The sequence below is a fragment of the Erpetoichthys calabaricus genome, chromosome 2, assembly GCF_900747795.2.
Source record: "Erpetoichthys calabaricus chromosome 2, fErpCal1.3, whole genome shotgun sequence".
Classification (NCBI taxonomy): Eukaryota; Metazoa; Chordata; class Cladistia; order Polypteriformes; family Polypteridae; genus Erpetoichthys; species Erpetoichthys calabaricus.
In genome coordinates this window covers 37981880-38001002 of record NC_041395.2, presented here as the reverse complement: position 1 = coordinate 38001002, position 19123 = coordinate 37981880, and the positions used below count along the sequence as shown (strand labels likewise).

Here is a 19123-nt window from a genome sequence, read left to right as displayed (position 1 = left end):
GCTGCACATCTGTGTAGTGATATACAGTATATCCATGAACTACTTGTACCCTGTTGAATGACTTGGCTAACATATAGTGGATGATGCCCAATAAGATGGGAAGCAGCCAGTGCAAAATTTAACTGCTGATGCAGTTGATAGTGGACAACCCACTAGTTCACACTTGCTGTTAAAGCTAAACTGATCATTTGCCCATTTCAGATGTACATTGTCTTACTTCTTAATGCTGGCATTAACAGATGGGTACTCACCATTTTTAGTTTGAGTGAGGAATCCCTTTAAAAGATGGCAAATACTCAGTTTCACTTCCTAAGGGTATTTATAAATGATATATGTACAGTAAAATAGGGATAAAAATGTTGGTAACATTTTGCAACACCTGCTTTGACTGATTAATAACCATTTATTGTTAAAAAGAGACCACTGCTTAATAACACGTAAAATACAATAACTGATTTCCTGACATTCTCAGAAGTTAGTCAACTGCATAGGCTGTTAGGCTGATATTCTGAGTATGCTCAGGTAGCCTCATGCCTATGGGAGTGTACGACAGGCAGTGTCACGAGGCGTAGTTTTTGTTAAGCATTATAAGTATAGATCTGTTTTCTTTTTATAAGTTAATTCTACAGCACTTACCTTGGGTGGGTATATGAAGTGCAGATGAGAAGGCTCCAAACTGCTGCTCTTGGTGTAGGTACAGTTGGTCAGTCTTGCAGGTTCAGGAAGGCCTATCGAACTGCATGCATCCCAAGTGGAAAAGTCCAGATATCCCAGCATTACTCTATGGCAGCAGAAGAAAGTGTCCATTTAGTCTGCTTAAATGGTGTGAATGCTGGCCTGGAGAGGGCACATGTTTCAGTTGTGTATGGAAATGTTAGTAACTTAGGGGCTCAGGAGAAGTTCAGCAATAAGTTACGTGAGAGAAGGAGTCTTTCCTATGTACACACATGCAAAAGAGGGAGCGAAGATATAGAAGGTTATGTGAAATGAACGTTCAGTCGTCTTCGATGGTTGGCTGTGATCAACAGACTTTTGCTGGGAATTACCAGGTTAAAGTTGCCCAGCCTATAAAACTAAAGATCTGCCAGTAGAGGTGGTCTTTTGATTATCTGGCTAGAAGAACGAAGGTGCAGAGTGAGTTTGGTGTAGTGACATCTGTTGTGCTTTGTTGTAAATAGAGTTTGCATATTTGTGGAGGACTCTTGAGGGTGATCTTCCAATTATCTGTGAACCACCCAATCTCACTGAAATTGCACAGGTGGTGAATCAGCTGAGGGGGGGTGGGGTCTTGGAGCTGCAGGGGTGTGTGGTATCCGGGGTGAACTTCACCAGGCTGGTGGTAAGGCTGTTCTCCTGGCATTGCAAGCAATCTTTGCTTCCATTTGGGAGACTGGCATCATCCCAGCTGACTGGAAAACGGGACTTGTCGTCCCTATCTGGAAAGGGAAGGGTGATCACCTGGATTGCAGCAACTACAGGGGGATAACACTGCTGTCAGTGCCAGGTAAGGTCCTTGCTAGGGTCATCCTCAATAGGATCTATGATCACTTGCTCACCTACCAGCGACCGGAACAGTCTGGTTTTATGCCTAAGAAGTCTACCATCGACCACATCCTGGCACTGAGGGTTCTCATGGAGTGCAAATGCGAATATCGGCAGTTTCTTTGCAGCCTTTGTCAATTTTCGTAAAAGCATTCGACTCAGTTGATCGAGCTACCCTGTGGGATATCCTGGGGGTTCGCGGGATCCCCCTCGAGGTTGCTGGATATCTTGGCTGGCCTGTACACTGGTACTGTGAGTGCTGTACAGAGTGGAGGCAGAACCTCTGCGTTTTTCCCAGTTGATTCTGGGGTTGGTCAGGAGTGTGTTCTTGCTCCTATAATGCTTGTATGGACTGGGTGTTGAGCAAAGTCGTGGGGTCCAGCGGCTGTGGGGCATCTGTTGGTGAAGAAAGATTCACTGATCTTGAGTTTGCTGACGATGCTGTGATCTTCGCGGAGTAAATGGAGGCTCTGATCGGGGCGCTTGAGAGACTGAGTGAGGAGTCAGAGTGTCTGGGCTTGTGAGTGTCCTGGATAAAAACCAAAGATCCAGGCCTTTAATGACCTCTTAGGCACAACCATCAGCAGTGTGTCTGTTTGTGGAGAGAGTGTTGACTTACCTTGACAGTAGCTAAGTTTCCATCCAGTTTTTTGCGACGTTTTGTTATCGACAAACAGAATATACGTAAAAAAAATGTGCGAAATTTGCTGTCTCCAGCTGTTTCCATCAAACTGGCTTTTTATCGATAAAATGGTGTGCGTGATGACGTCATCCCCCCCCCAAAACGAACTGTCGCATAAGTTTTGTTGTATCGCGAAAAAAATCTGCCCTTGAGCTGTTTCCATACATAATTTTATGTATGTTGCAAATTATCTACTTTTTGTTTTCCACGTTACACCCCCTCCACTAAACAAAGAAATGGAGAGATTATTCAGACAGTTTTTTGAAATTTGCCAACTTACTGTTATTTCAGTTTCACAGTTAATTGGAATTGTACATAATATCCGAAGACGACAGCAGAATGAAGCAGTTGCTTGTCTGATAGCCCTAGAGCTCGAAGAAAGTACCCCAGTGCGATGAAACCCACGGGTATGGGAGAGACGACGGAATAAGACCTTCTGGGAGGAGGTGGTGGAGAGACACTTCACAGAAAATCTCTGGCTGCAACATTTTATAATGACACGGCCGACGTTTCAGATGTTGTGTGGATTCATCAATCCTGATGTTGCGGCCATCACAGGTTGCCACCGACCACCGGTTCCAACCCAAAAGCGGATTGCCATCGCCCTTTACAAGCTGGCAACCTGCGCCGAGTACTGTATAGAGTAGTTGGAGAAACTTTCGGGGTTAGTAAAACTACCGTCCATCGATGTGTATATGTTGTGTGCACTGCTATTAAAGAAAAATTAATGCGCCGTTATATCAGACTTCCGACTGTAGCGGAGGCCAATGAAATTGCATACCGCAATTCCTTGGTGCATCTTGTGCCACAGATTTACAGTGCGCTGGATGGCACGCATGTGCCTATTCTTCCCCCGACGGAAGGCTACCGTGATTACATTAATCGCAAAGGGTGGCCATCTATTGTTCTCCAGGCCCTTGTTGATGACAGGTGCATGATACGAGACATTTGCGTTGGCACTCCTGGAAGTGCCCATGATACAGCTGTGTTTGCAGCATCGGATCTGTACAGGTGAGCCTACCTTTCAACATCCCTTCTCAGTGCGATAACAACTGAATTAGTACTGTAACCTGCTTCCCTTAAGGTTTTTAATTAAAACTGAAATTTGAATTAATACAAAATAATGACGTTTAATCAAAAAAAAAAAACTCTTCATCAGACCATGCGAACCGCGCCGCCATTCTCGTTTTGATTGCACGTGATGAAAATGTGACACATTTATTTGCGCTAAAGCCCATTTTTCCGACAAAAAGTGTTTCCACTGTAGTTTTTGCGACATCTGAAGTATCGATATGGAATTTATGCGCTAAAGTTAAACGGAAAAATATTATGTCGACATGTACAACATTTTATCGATAATTAGCATTTCCATCCGCTATATCGGTAAAAAAATTTGAAGCGCTAAATATTTTTTCGCAAAAACTCCTTGGATGGACCTGGCTATTGACATTCATGTCTCTGATGACTCTTCCTATGAAGTCAGTAGACGGATTGTGGAGAGCATGGGGGGTCATGAGGATGTTGGAAAGGGGTATGTGGCGCTCCCGATATCTATGCAAAAGGACGAAGACTGGACTCCTTTGGTACTGTGTCTCTCCGGAAAATCCTTGGGTACCGTTGGTTTGACTTTGTGTTGAATGAGCGGTTGCTCATGGAGTCCCGAATGAGGCACATTACCTGCATTGTGAGGGAGCGTCAGTTACAGCACTACGGCCATGTGGCGTGTTTCCTCGAGGGTCATCCGGCTTGTAAGATCCTCATTGCTGGGGGCCCGAGTGGCTGGACCAGGCAAGCGGGTCGCCTATGTCACACTTGGCTGCGGCAGATAGTGGGTGATTTCTGGAGAGTGGGACTGGACCGCATGTCTGTCTGGGGGGTTGCAAACCGGGATCCCGAGTTGTTTCGTCATGTAGTGGGTGCGGCAGCGCACTGTACTAGTAAATGCTCCCCAACTTGACTTGTGGATGATTCCTGAGTTTTGGATGTAGTATTATTTTTGTGCTCGTTTACTTTCACTTTTTGATTGTCTTTCTGTCTATCCTTGGACTGTGTAAATAGGAGATTTTGTTTGGTTTTCATTGTTTTCCACTATTTGATTTTGAGCCACTGAATACTGCATAGAATCACTTACACTTGTTTTGGTCTGTTTTTTCATTTTCCTGTGTCATTGTAGTGAACTCCATTTTAATATTTTCATGACACTAAAGTGTTATGTTTTAGGCAGTGTTGTAAAAACACTACTTTAGTTTTACTATAACAGTTTTGGTTTGTGTCTCAATTCTCTTTACCACTGATCTCCAGGTGTCTGGGGTCTGGGTGTGTGCAGGGGTACCAGCACATGGGGCAACACAGCAAGGTGCACGTTACATTTGTCATGGACTATGAATTGCAGTGTATGAGCGAAACATGCTCTTGAGGTCTGGTTCATTGGGGTGGATGAATTAGTGGCCACAGTATTTTGTGTGTTATCACGAAAAAATTATTTTGCTTGTTAATCTCCATGTTTTATATTTTATCAAGAAATATCTTCCATTGTCGACATAGTCCAGAGGTCTAGTGCAAACTCGTGCTGCATACAGATTCTCTGGGACGGATGGGAAATATGAACTAGAAAACTCTTGTGAATGCTTTTCAGAGAAGTTGCTGTTAGTGGGGGAAAAAATCAAAGAAAAACCGTGCAAGCCAAGTTAGTATGCACTGATTTAAAAAAAAAAAAAAAGAGAAAAGAAATGGAAATTACATTTTTGTAGCCTCATTTTATTTGAAGCAATGTCATACAGTATGCTTTCATTTAGTTTTGCTTTTTGTTTTCACAAAGAGTGTAAATTGAAACTTATTTTTTATTCCTTTTTGTGTACTTTGAGTACCAAATCAATAGCAATACAGTAATCCCTCCTCCATCGCAGGGGTTGCGTTCCAGAGCCACCCGCGAAATAAGAAAATCCGCGAAGTAGAAACCATATGTTTATATAGTTATTTTTATATTGTCATGCTTGGGTCACAGATTTGCGCAGAAACACAGGAGGTTGTAGAGAGACAGGAACGTTATTCAAACACTGTAAACAAACATTTGTCTCTTTTTCAAAAGTTTAAACTGTGCTCCATGACAAGACAGAGATGACAGTTCTGTCTCACAATTAAAAGAATGCAAACACATCTTCCTCTTCAAAGGAGTGCACATCAGGAGCACATACTGTCAGAAAGACAGAGGAAAGCAAACAAATCAATAGGGCTGTTTGGCTTTTAAGTATGCGAAGCACCGCCGGTACAAAGCTGTTGAAGGCGGCAGCTCACACCCCCTCCGTCAGGAGCAGGGAGAGAGAGAGAGAGAGAGACAGAGAAAAAACAAACAGTCAAAAATCAATACGTGCCCTTCGAGCTTTTAAGTATGCGAAGCACCGTGCAGCATGTCGCTTCACGAAGCAGCTGCACAGAAGGTAGCAACGTCAAGATAATCTTTCAGCATTTTTAGACGAGCGTCCGTATCGTCTAGGTGTGCGAACAGCCCCCCTGCTCACACCCCCTAAATCAGGATCAGAGAAAGTCAGCGCAAGAGAGAGAGAGAAAAGTAAGTTGGGTAGCTTCTCAGCCATCTACCAATAGTGTCCCTTGTATGAAATCAACTGGGCAAACCAACTGAGGAAGCATGTACCAGAAATTAAAAGACCCATTGTCCGCAGAAATCCGCGAACCAGCAAAAAATCCGCGAAATATATTTAAATATGCTTACATATAAAATCCGCGATAGAGTGAAGCCGCGAAAGGCGAAGTGCGATATAGCGAGGGATCACTGTAGTCACTTTTCTCCTAAAGCACTAATTGGTAGTTCATGTGATCACAATGAAGCTGGAAGGTTAGATGTCACAAGTCAGTTTTGAGGACTCAGACAGCATTTCTGAAATAAATTATTTTACAGTCCCTGATATGCCTAAACAAATTTCTGACATTTATTAGCCCTTTTATACTTCTAAGATGGCTGCTATATTTTAAAATGGAAAGCATATCAAAACGCTTTATCCTAAATGACTATGTGATTCCTAAGTTTAATTTTTTTCCCACGCTCTGTTAAGATGACTCATTAGCTGCTGAAAGCCTCATTGGTCTTGTAACATGTCGTGCTCTACCATGGTGTTGTAAGACTTTCTTTGACTTGTCTGACATTCACTTTCCTTGCAAGCACGTTGCTGCACCCACCACACGACAAACCACCCAGATTGGAACCCGAGTGTAGCCGTGCAACAGATAATACCTCTGCACCACACTGGAACAGTGTGAGGTTTTTTATGGTGGCTGGAGTGCCAATCCTACTACCAACCCCTGAGTTTTCCCAGCAAGTTGGAGGATCTTTTTGCTGGGCTCGATGCAGATCAACTTCATACCTAAGATGTAACAAATGCAGGTCAAGGGCCTTGCTCAGGGGCTCAAAAGAGTAGAGTCACTTCTGGTATTTACAGGATTCAACCTTCCGAGTGCTGTCTCAGAGCCACAGCTACCATGATAGATTGCTGCAGTCCAACCTTTCAAGGGGTATGCTTGTTTTTGTACATTTTGCAGTGGTACTTCAGCACCATATTGTACCCTTTCGCTTTAAATGCTCCTCTACCTGCTATGTTTATCATTCTTCATTTTGATGAAGGCTTAGTTTCTGTGACTAATATAAAATGATCGGATGTGGAACTTACAGTAAATAGCATAGTCATTTGGCTACTTGAAGGAACAACGTCTCAAAGTAGATATGCCACAAGTCAATTATTTGTAAATTAATATGACAATTGATAGTTAATTTGGTAACGTCATTAGTTTAAAGGTGATGAGTGGCTGACTACATTGACCATAGTCCACCTTCTCAGACCGAGTAGGGCAGTGCTGTTTAGTGTTGCATTATTTTTGACAATTTCTGATTAATACCCTGAAGGCCAGTGTTAGAATGTTTCCCATTAATAATTGTTTTTTTTTTTTTAAATTAATTTGGAAACTTGCATAATATAACACATTTCTTCCACAATCCCTTGAACTTTCTACTGAGTCCTTTCATCTCCCTTGTGATAACAGAAATAACGACTTAATTTTATTTTTGTAAGATGAACAATGGCAACTGGCAACACAAGTGTGGCTGCAGACATTCTGACACAAATCCACTGCCCATGTTTATGTCATGCATTTTAATTTATTTCGGATATCACTGTTCAAGTTGAGAATGAACATGGTTTTATTTGAAATGTGCAAGATTAAAGATTTGTAATTTGAAAATAAAGGAATCTTCTACACTACAAGTTAGGGCTGTTATACTGTGTACATTCAAATGCATGTTGCAGTTTCAACTGAGTGTCTGAGGTCCACATAGTAGTGTAAAATTGAATTCCTATATTTTAATATTACAAAACATAAGGAAATACCATTGCACTTGCTGCGTTACTCACCTAAGATGGGTTGAAATCCAAGTAATCAACGTAGACCACGGCATTAACATCTGCATTCCACCATCTCTTGAAAAGTATTTTGTAATGCATGCAGTAATGAAATGCATTACTACAAATGTTTATGATGCACCATGTGTTGGAATGACAAGTGCAATGAACTTTATTACTATAAATGTTTGAGAATCGCCATCTTTTGGAATGACAGAAACCTTGCAACTGGACAAACACGTATCCTTTTATTAAGATGAATAATGTCCCAAATATTGTAGAGCTATCGGGTCCTTCTACTCAAAGGTGCATTACATGTTTTCTTGTTGTATCTGATGCAAAGACCTACATAAGGCTCATCCTGATGAAACCTGCTCAAGATCACACTGAAAGTCCAGTCAGGTTCAGACACTATAAGCTTGACTAAGATTACACAATGTGCAAGTGATGAGATTTGATAGCAGTGACCCTTCAGTGTTACATCAAGTGTTCTTTCTAATAGTGGTGTTGTTTTAAAACAAAGTAAGCTTTCTAAAACACTGCCAGTTAACTTTTGTAGTAGTTAACCTACCTAGTTTTAAAGATACACTTTCCATAAATGAAGTATCATGTGGGAAGAGGCTTCCATAACTTAGTTGTTTGGTGAACAAGGACTTCTGGGCTGTTGCCACTGTCAAGTTTTGTGATTGAGAATTTCTAGCGCAACTGCCTTACCTCTTCTGAACATTGTCCTTACTAAATTTGTGGTGTTGTCTAATAATAATGGCTTTTCTGAACATATGCATTTAAGTTAAAAACTGCAATGACATCTTTCTTTTTTTATTTTAACACTTAACAGGACTGACTCCTTGGAGCATGAAGCCAGCATGATGCTCAAAGGAAGCTGCCAGTATGTTTTAAGCCTGATTGGGATGTACAAGAACCCAGAACGTAGTGAGCATGGTTTGGTTATGCCTTTCATGGAAAACGGTTCTCTGGAGAACTTGCTTACTCGTCAAAGCCAACTTCCCTGGCCCCTCAAATTCCAAATTATCCATCAAGTAGCACTGGGTATGAACTTCCTACATACCCAGCTTCCCAAGCCAATTCTGCATCTGGACCTGAAGCCCAGCAATGTGCTCCTGAACGACAGCTTTACTGTGCAGGTGCAGTACTTTTTAAACCACAATCCTGTGAGAATTCTAATAACGTAAAATTTTTAAGTAAATTGTATAATCTAAAATGTGATCCGATGTTTTGTGTAGTTCCCAAAATTGGTGTTTGCTTGTATTGCTGGGTTCTCTTTACCTCATGGAAGTTTCTAAGTTTGTGACTCAATTAAGCAAATCTAAGGCGACTTACAACATTGGAGGTACGAGGGGCATTCAAAAAGTTTTGTACTTTTGTATTTTTGTTGGAAACGGTGAAGGCGGGAGGAGTAGTAATTGGTTGTGTCTGAGAGTGTCATGTGACTAGTTCTGTCTGGCAAGCTGCAGTTTAGTATAAGAGTTGTCACCCTGTGGTGAGGATGGCTGCGAAACTTATAAGTTGCACCAAAGAGGAACAGCAGTCATACACTTTTTGTGGGCAGAAGGTGTGCCGGGAGCACAAATTCATCTCCGCATGTGTGCTCAGATAAAATTCTCTGAGTCCTCTGAGTGGAGTGAAATGTTTGAAAATGGCTGTACTAGTGTGACGGATGCAGAGCGCACCAGACATCCAGCACAGCCACGACCACGAGGAATGATGTGAAAGCAGCAGTGCATCAGTGGCTACACACTCAACCAAAAACATTTTTTGCTGATGGCAAAATGTTGGTGCAATGCTGGGAAAATTACATTGCAAAGGAAGGTGACTATGATGAAAAGTGATGTCATTTCTTTTTGAAATTCTTAATAAACAGAGTTAAAACAAACTGTGGAAATTTTTCGAATGTCCCTTGTACAATTGGTTACATTTCTTTTGTTTTTTCCAATTGTCACACAGTGTCAGTAGTGGGGTTTGGGGAGTCCAAAGCCTCAACCACTACACCACACTGTCGCCACACGCTTTCTTTCTATATAGCTAATTTTTCATTCCATTGTTAAAATTTTCTATTAATGAATATACTCTTTGTACGTAATAAGTAACCTCTTTAAGCCACATTTATCCTGTATGCAAAAATTAAAATCAGGTGGATTTTTCTCATGTAATGCCAAAACAATTTGTCTTATTGCTACTAGCTATTAACATTCAAATTCTCTATTAATTGAAATCTCCATAAAAGTGTATTTAAAGTTACATAATCTAGACTAGGAATGAATGGCAGTTCATAACTAATTAAGCACATGTACACAATAATAATAATAACAATAGTAGTAGTAGTAAGTCACTTTTAAGAATTGATTACTTTTTATTTATTTATTTATTTTTGAACCTGGGCATGTTTCTGTTCCTTATAAATAAGTTATAGCTACTGTATGTTTATGTATTTATTAAAGAAATAGGAATTTATGTAAATGTGAATGCACTAGAACTTCTCCTAATTAATATTAGGTGAATATGAGACCAGATAGTAAGATACAAATCCCACACACCCCAGTTCTGGGCTTGAATGAAGTCATTTGGTCATTTTCAAACCCCCTCAGTCCTGAATAGGGTTGCAGAATTGGGGGACGGGGAATGGTGGGAGGAGGTTCTGCAGCCTATCCCAGCTAGCATAAGGTACAAAAAAGGAACAGTCCATCACCGGGCAAACCGGGGTCCCTGTAGGAAACCATCGTGTTAACTGGAAATATACCTATGCTTAAATGAATCTTAGACCCTTTGATTTAATGGATTTACTCCATTGCTTTAATTGGGATAATTTTTGTAAAGCATATTCTCATCATCTCTAAAGAGATACTTTTTGTTCACAGTTGAATGCACAAGTGGCTCAGTTGCTACAATGAAAGAACTGAATCAGGTCATCCTTAATTGATACCATGTCAAAGGGTGAAAAATTCTGAGTTTATATAAGGTTCCAGGCTAATAGCTTCAGCCATGTGCTGGGTGTAAACCTACAACATGTAATGTGTAGGTAATTACATTCCACTCTGTTGGATGCTTTTTCAGGATTTAGGGTAACAGTACCCAAGGTTTTCTGATGTAGGGATATATGCATTAAAGGATAAGTATTTTTCAAGTCAATGTTGTTCTCTCACAAACATACTACCGTATTTACGCGTGTACCTTGCGTACCTTTTCCCTACAATTAGCATTAGAAAATCAGGTGCGCGTCATACACGAGGAATTTTTTTTCTGTAATGTTTACTTCTTTTGGTTGGGCTCGCTCGCGCGCTCTCTCTCTTGCTCGTTCGCTCGCGCGCTCTCTCTCTCTTGCTCGTTCGCTCGCGCGCTCTCTCTCTTGCTCGTTCGCTCGCGCGCTCTCTCTCTTGCTCGTTCGCTCGCGCGCTCTCTCTCTTGCTCGTTCGCTCGCGCGCTCTCTCTCTTGCTCGTTCGCTCGCGCGCTCTCTCTCTTGCTCGTTCGCTCGCGCGCTCTCTCTCTTGCTCGTTCGCTCGCGCGCTCTCTGTCTTACTCGTTCGCTCGCGCGCTCTCTCTCTCTCGCTTGCTCTTTCGTCATGCAACAAAAACAGAAGAGCTTCCTATACAATCACAACATGCGTCGTGCACGTGGTACACAAGTAAATACGGTATATGTGCACTATGCACATGAAGTTGTGTTCTAAAGTTAATTGCTTTCTGTAAATTAAAGAAAATATTTTGCCTGCACAGGTGCTTATATTGTAATCGAACAGGCATGGAGGAAAATCTTAACTTACCAAATATATCAGTTCTCCAAGCAAAGACTATTGACAAGTATTAATCTAAGTCTTGCAATTACACAAAAATTGAAAATAGTTTATACATATCATTTCTGAACAAAAAAAAGCAAACAAACAAAAAAAAAAACAATATTAAAAGATTTAGCTGCGTGCGATATCACAGCACTCACAACAACCTTTCACCCACCGGGGGGGTGATGAGATACAAAAAACAAAAATCGGTGCAAACGTTGCTTCGGAATAGTTTGGGTATTACCGTGTGGTCCCGTAGGTGAGAGAGAGGTTAGGAGTACATGCTGATACAGCACATTGCTGCTCCCACATAAAATCAAGTCCCGACTTATCTGCGGGAGAACTTCTCCGCGAGTATATATGGTGGTTGTTTTTTTTTTTTTTTATTATTTATTCTATAGTTTATATGAGACTTCACGCAAGAGAATAGAAAATATATCCTTACTTCAAGAAAAAGTAGTACCAGGAAAATACAATAAAATGAGAATTTCCAGGTCCGTTTTTTTGTCACAAATGTGTCAAACATGGAGGGAGTGGATCATCGCAGGGTGAATCAGAATACTTGGGTTGGATTGTCAGAAGTGGCACATAGCTCATCCTCAATTCGTAGTGAAAATGAAGGGGGCACATTGAGCTACATGCCACTCGACTACTGTCTTGGCTTGAAAAATGGACGTACAGTAAGTTTTTAAGCTTTTCCTCTGTGCCCCATACCCTCCATTGTAAAGAGCCTCAACTGGCAATGATTTCTTTTTTTTTTTTTTTAATTTATAGAATGTGCCCAATTTTAGAACAGAGTTTTGGATTGCAGATACATACATACCATGTTTGTGAACAGATAACTTGGACTTGAAAAATACTGAACTTATCCTTTAGACATCTTTTGAAAATTGTGAATTCCACAACTAATGTTACTATTGACCTTAACAGTACTTTAACCTTGATATCTAAAAATGAAATGGTTAGTATTCATAGGTTAAAGGGATTTTATTATTATTTTTTTCCCAAGAAAGACTGATAAAGATGTCTGATATAGCTTTTAGGTAAGGATTCATTTTCTGTGTCTTCGCGGAACAAAAAATTGCAACATGGGAATAAAACCAGAGTTGATATCTATTAAAGTAGCCATTTGCAGCATTGAAATGAAGATGAAATATGTAAATTCTACGGCAAAAATTGAAATGGCACACTATAATTTTATTCTGTATTTTGAGTTTGATTTATGAAGTATAGAGTTTCAGCAGTCCTGAGTGTATCCAATTAAATTAGATCTTGGGATTGTAGTAGGCCCAAGTCCCTTGATGAAAAACAAGACAGCCCAGCAAAGAATTGTCAGAGTAGAGCAATACAGTCGTATAGATACTGATGCAGTAAATCAAATGGAACAAAACCAAAGTTGGAATTGCATACATTAGTTTTCACATAACCTGTACAACTGTTTAAAATGTTACAAGTATAAGATACAAAAAACGAACAAACACTGCAATGCTCTCTTTGCATGGGATCATTGCCAGCATTCTTAATTAAGAACTGCTTTGTAAAAACCAGAAAATCTTGTTAAGTATAAAGTCGATGTTCCCATTTGCTTGTTTGCCTGTGTACTCTTTGGACAGTGAACTGTGTCACAAGCCAGATGCCCTGGTTGACTTTTGTTTTGTGTCAGGTGCCTTATGTAATTTCTTTTGTTAACTTTTTTTATTTTTCAGCTGACTGATTTTGGATTGTCGGAAGTGGCACATAGCTCTTCCTCATTTCGGAGTGAACATGAAGGGGGCACATTGAGTTACATGCCTCCAGAGGCTTTGGTCAGCGAAAAGTACAGACCGATGAAATCATTTGATGTCTATAGGTTAGCTTTTAACCTTTCTCATGCTAGGGGAAAATCCATCATTTAAAAAAAATTTTTTTTTTATGAAAAAACTGGTATATAATCTACTAATTTTAAATTGATTCTGTAATGTCATAGAAAAATGAAGTGCTTTATGTTCTCGTGTATCTCATTTTATTATACAGTCATAACTGTCTTTTAATGTGACATACATTTTAATTAGTTATTACTCTTATTCTTGTGCATTTGGACAAAGTCAAGAAAACAATTTGTGATTTTCTGCAGATTAGTATAGCTAAAGCCTTTAACATTTTTATGTTTTCTATTTTTCTTTCTACATTTTTTAAATGGCTACTTTATGATGTTTAATAATATTCTGTTGGTGTCCTTCTTTGTGCTTCATCGATAAATGCCTGATTAAAAAAAGTAAAAGGTCTTCAAGTCTTAAACAAGCAAACTGAAGTAAACCTAAAAGACAGACTTGGCTCTTATAATTGTTAACTCTGACAGTAGTAAGCATCATCTGAACACACTGTTGACATTTTTTCAGACTGCAGGTTGTCTAATTTGGAAAAAAAAGAATTAAAATTATTTTGACAGAACTCGGCAGCCACTCAAGCCCTCTAATAACTGAGACTGAATCTCTTGATACACTGTAGATGTACTTATTTTTACACTGCAGATGAAATGTGCTTATTTTTTTATCCTGATTTTCATTTCAGTTTTGCAATTCTTATGTCTTTTGTCATTACTGGGAGCACACCATACAAAAGTAAGTCTGTCAACTGTCAGCAATGAAGTTGTTTTTGTAGATATTGCATAGTGATATCTAAATTACATTTGTGGTGTTATTGTATGCCTCTTTGCTTTTTTAACTGTTGTACCAAAACCTCTTAGTAGGTTTTTAAGTAGAAGTGTCCATTATAAGAGTAAATTGATATAAAATGACCATGGAGTCCACAGGTTTATATTTGGAATGTCGATTATACTTTGGCCTTATATTTGCATATTCACAAATTACAGTTTACTTAATATTACTGTTACATGCATTTAAAAACATAGTTTATATAGTCTATGCTAGGGATGTTGCCATACCAGAATTTCTGTATTTGATACCAAAGCCAGTGAAAATTTTCAATATTCAATGCCTTTCTGAACCATGGCAAAAGCAGAAATCCCACTCAGTGGGTTTTTTTATTAAAGTACCTTTAATAAAGTAAAAAAAAATATTGTGCCTTTTTATTTAATACAATATTAAAATATATAAATATATTAAAAACTCTTTTAATATGCTAGTGTACCCATCAATTAGACATCCAACTGTTGTTTAAGTAAATAAGTATTGGCATTCATCAATAACTATGTACAGTAATCCCTCCTCCATCGCGGGGGTTGCGTTCCAGAGCCACCCGCGAAAAAGAAAATCTGCGAAGTAGAAACCATATGTTTATATGGTTATTTTTATATTGGCATGCTTGGGTCACAGATTTGCGCAGAAACACAGGAGGTTGTAGAGAGGACAAGGAACGTTATTCAAACACTGCAAACAAACATTTGTCTCTTTTTCAAAAGTTTAAACTGTGCTCCATGACAAGACAGAGATGACAGTTCAGTCTCACAATTAAAAGAATGCAAAACATATCTTCCTCTTCAAAGGGGTGCGAGTCAGGAGGCAGAGACTGTCAGAAACAGAGAGTAGAGAAAAGCCAAGCAAAATGACACCTTTTATTGGCTAACCTAAAAAGATTTACAATATGCAAGCTTTCGAGGCAACTCAGGCCCCTTCTTCAGGCAAGAGAGGAAAGCAAACAAATCAATAGGGCTGTTTGGCTTTTAAGTATGCGAAGCACCGCCGGTACAAAGCTGTTGAAGGCGGCAGCTCACACCCCCTCCGTGAGGAGCAGGGAGAGAGAGAGAGAGAGAGAAACTGAAAAATCAATACGTGCCCTTTGAGCTTTTAAGTATGTGAAGCACCATGCAGCATGGCGCTCCAGGAAGCAGCTGCACACAGAAGGTAGCAACGTGAAGATAATCTTTCAGCATTTTTAGACGAGCGTCCGTATCGTCTAGGTGTGCGAACAGCCCCCCTGTTCACACCCCCTACGTCAGGATCAGAGAAAGTCAGCGCAAGAGACACAGAGAAAAGTAAGCCGGGTAGCTTCTCAGCCATCTGCCAATAGCGTCCCTTGTATGAAATCAACTGGGCAAACCAACTGAGGAAGCATGTACCAGAAATTAAAAGACCCCATTGTCCTCAGAAATCTGGTGAACCAGCAAAAAATCCGCTGATATATATTTAAATATAGCTTAAATATAAAATCGCGATAGAGTGAAGCCGCGAAAGGCGAAGCGCGATATAGCGAGGGATCACTGTACAATGTCAGACTTTAAAAGTCTAGCACGAGATGGACACCCCCCAGTGTAACAAAAAAATGGGGGAATTTCAGCATAGGCTTTAAAATGAATGATATCATCATGGAGTAACAGGTTTATCTCACCATGTGCACATTTAAAATTTGTTCTGTGACATTTTTCTCCAGTAACTGAAAAATACTGCTTAAAATCAATACTAAAAATAAAAAGTCTATTATATCTGTACTGTTGAATTAGTGAATTTCAGAATAAATTCTTATTTAAACACTTTAAAGCTGTATTTGTAACAACAAACCTTTAAAATCTGCCTTGTCAAAGAATCTGTTATTTTTGTAACATTTGGATGTGAACGATTTGTATTTTCATTATTAGAAGGTTAAAAAGTGCTAAAAAAGTGGTATTTAACAGATGAGTCAAACTTGATTCAATTTTCAAATGTCACAATCTCCTGGTGCATTCATTTCCAGATTTCACCCTCATATTTTTTCCTTTTTCCCAACTTTAAAGCTTCATGTGTGAAATCAAAGTTATCAGTTTTACATTAAACTATTTTAGAACTCCTGTAAAGCAGCCTTTGTTTTGCTGTTTTCAATGTTTCTTAAATGAGTGGTCAGACTTTGTTATTGCTTATGCAGGTGTACAAATCCAGAACTAGAAAATGTACTGGACTATTGTTACTTCTTCTTTCAGCTACTCCTGTTAGGGGTTGCCACAGTGGATCATCTTCTTCCATATCTTTCTGTCCTCGTCATCTTGTTCTGTTACTCCCATCACATGCATGTCCTCTATGACCACATTTATAAACCTCCTCTTAGGCCTTCCTCTTTTCCTCTTGCCTGGCAGCTCTATCCTTAGCATCCTTCTCCCAATATACCCAGTATTCCTCCTCTGCACATGTCCAAACCAATGCATTCTCGCATCTTTGAATTTGTCTCCCATTTGTCCAATCTGAGCTGACCCTCTAATATACTCATTTCTATTCCTCTTCACCTCATCACACCCAGTGCAAATCTTAGTATCTTTAACTCTGCTACCTCCAGCTCTGTCTCCTGCTTTCTAGTCAGTGTCACCGTCTCCAACCCATATAACATAGCTGGTCTCACTACCGGCCTGTAGACCTTCCCTTTCACTCTTGCTAATACCCATCTGTCACAAATCACTCCTGGCAGTCTTCTCCACCCATTCCACCCTGCCTGCACTCTCTTTTTCACCTCTTTCTTCCACAATCCTGATTACTATGTACTGTTGATTCCAAGTATTTAAACTCATCCACCTTTGCCAACTCTACTCCCTGCATCCTCACCATTCCACTGACCTCCCTCTCATTTACACACATGTATTCTGTCTTGTTCTTACTGACCTTCATTCCTCTCCTCTCTAGAGCATATCTCCACCCTCTCCAGTGTCTCCCTCAACCTGCTCCACTACCATCGCTACAGACTCACAATGTCATCAGCAAACTTCATAGTCCACCGGGGGACTCCTGTTCTAATCTCATCTGTCAACCTGTCCATCACCATTGCAAATAAGAAAGGGCTCAGAGCCCTAGGACTATTGTTACTTGTAGCCAATTAATTTACAACTGTGAGATAGCGTTACCATTCCTCCAACATGCCTTTCAAATATATAATGTGTACTTTCACTTATGGTTTATACTATTGGACATTGGTTTGCCTTGACCGTCAGAAAGGCCACTTCTGCTTTCCTTCTTATATTGTTATTTTGGATCAATAAACACATTTTAAAACTCTTGTGAACTTGTGTTGCAAGGTCTCTTGGGTATTCATAAAGTACGAGAGACGTTAACTCAAGCTGGCATAGTAGGACGTCAGATAGGATAATGCCGTTAGGTAGGAGATCAAGTCTTTAAGATTTAAAAAAAAAAAAAAAAAAAACAACCATAAGCTGCGGCTTAGGTTCCTTTCATTTACTATCTGGTTATTCATTGCTTCATTGGAAAAATATTCTTTTTTTTGTATCATGAAGACTAAATTGAAATTCCCTGCTCTATTAACCTTGCCCAGCTTCAGTATCATGCATTGCATTTTTGTATGAATAATTTTGTTTGAATTTTATCTTAATGCTAACCTCTCAAAAGATTTCTGAGTAACAGGGAGAACAGACCCCACTTTCGGTTTTTCCTTTTCTGTACAATGTTTTGAAAGATGGAATATTAAAACCCCAATATCAAACAGGGGCCTTTTTTTAACCCTTCTTCATGCTACAGACTTGATTACACATCTTTAAAATTAATCGAGCTCTGCCTGTGGAATATGTATTCTACATAGATGAGGATTTGAGGGATTTACAGTATGACAAATGAACAGAATTGTAATGACGATATAAAATAATATAGTAAACATGGGGGTTATACTGTTTATAGCCTTTTTCAAGGGCTACGACTCTTTCTGTAGTATTTATTTAATTGTCTGTAGTCTGTATAGTGGTAAGATTGTTAAGAGTACAAGGCCAGAGTATGGACATCTATATGTTTGCTATTACTCAGAAAATGCTCAACAAGATGTATTGAAATCTTCTTTTTACACTGCAGATGCACTTTCAACGATAGTGAAGTTTCGGTATTCCGAGAGGGGATCGCCCAGATATTTCTGGGGTAAAATCCATCTGATGCAGAAGGATTGAAAGATATGTTGGAGCTTATGGAGAATTGTTGGCATAAAGATTCAAAAAAGAGGCCTGAGTTTAAAGGTTAGTTATAAGATGACACTGTATAATCATATTCATAATGTTGAATCAATTCAACTGGGTAAGATTTGTAGTATGGATTATGCCTTAAGCCATTTGCACATTACATGACTTCTAGTTGGATGGTATATCAAACTTGATAGCTCATTGCCTGAGGATGTCAGACTACACGACTACACAGACTACTTTGGTTTCACATTTCCAAAGTATTGTGAGCTTTTTTCTGACAGCCAATAATGTGCTGTCTGACAGCTTGGTGCCGGATTGCCCATAGGCTGCATTACATACATTGTACTCTCAGTTGAGTGCTCATTGGCTTTCAACTCTCACACAAACAGATCTTGTACCTATGACCTAAGGCAAAATCAGGCCAGACAGAACTGGAATTTATGTGCTAGTTTTTTAGTCACAGTAGATATACAGCATATTACCTATTTACATATGCGTATATTTGCATGACTTATTAGAAACATTAAGTATATTGTAACAATTATGCCTGACCTAAATGAGAAAATTATTATAGTTCACTGTCTTGTACAAGAGTGGAAAGTGTTCAAATTTTTTTCTCCTGCTGCTAACATTTTCACCACATATCCCAGTAACAGATAAACACTGCTTTATTTTTCAGTTTAACATATAATTACAATAATATTACACTTCCCAAACAAACACAACACCCCTTCTACTTTTATAAAATAGAACCTTAAATAACGACACTATCTATGTACACTACAGAAACAAACAAACAATGAATGGATAAAAACCGACCACAAAACGGTTAATGGAATA

At 39.4% G+C, this 19123-nt stretch overlaps 1 protein-coding gene across 1 annotated transcript in view; it reads left to right on the top strand.

Annotated features, from left to right (window-relative positions):
• The window catches only part of ripk3 (receptor-interacting serine-threonine kinase 3), a 42180-nt gene extending 23840 nt beyond the window's left edge, over nucleotides 1-18340 (top strand). The window contains exons 4-7 of the mRNA XM_051922335.1: nucleotides 8471-8777; nucleotides 13134-13276; nucleotides 13978-14027; nucleotides 18180-18340. Coding sequence (XP_051778295.1) covers nucleotides 8471-8777; nucleotides 13134-13276; nucleotides 13978-14027; nucleotides 18180-18271 — 592 coding nt within the window. The 3' untranslated portion in view covers nucleotides 18272-18340. The remainder of the gene's footprint in view (nucleotides 1-8470; nucleotides 8778-13133; nucleotides 13277-13977; nucleotides 14028-18179) is intronic.
• The last annotated feature ends 783 nt before the right edge of the window (nucleotides 18341-19123 follow it).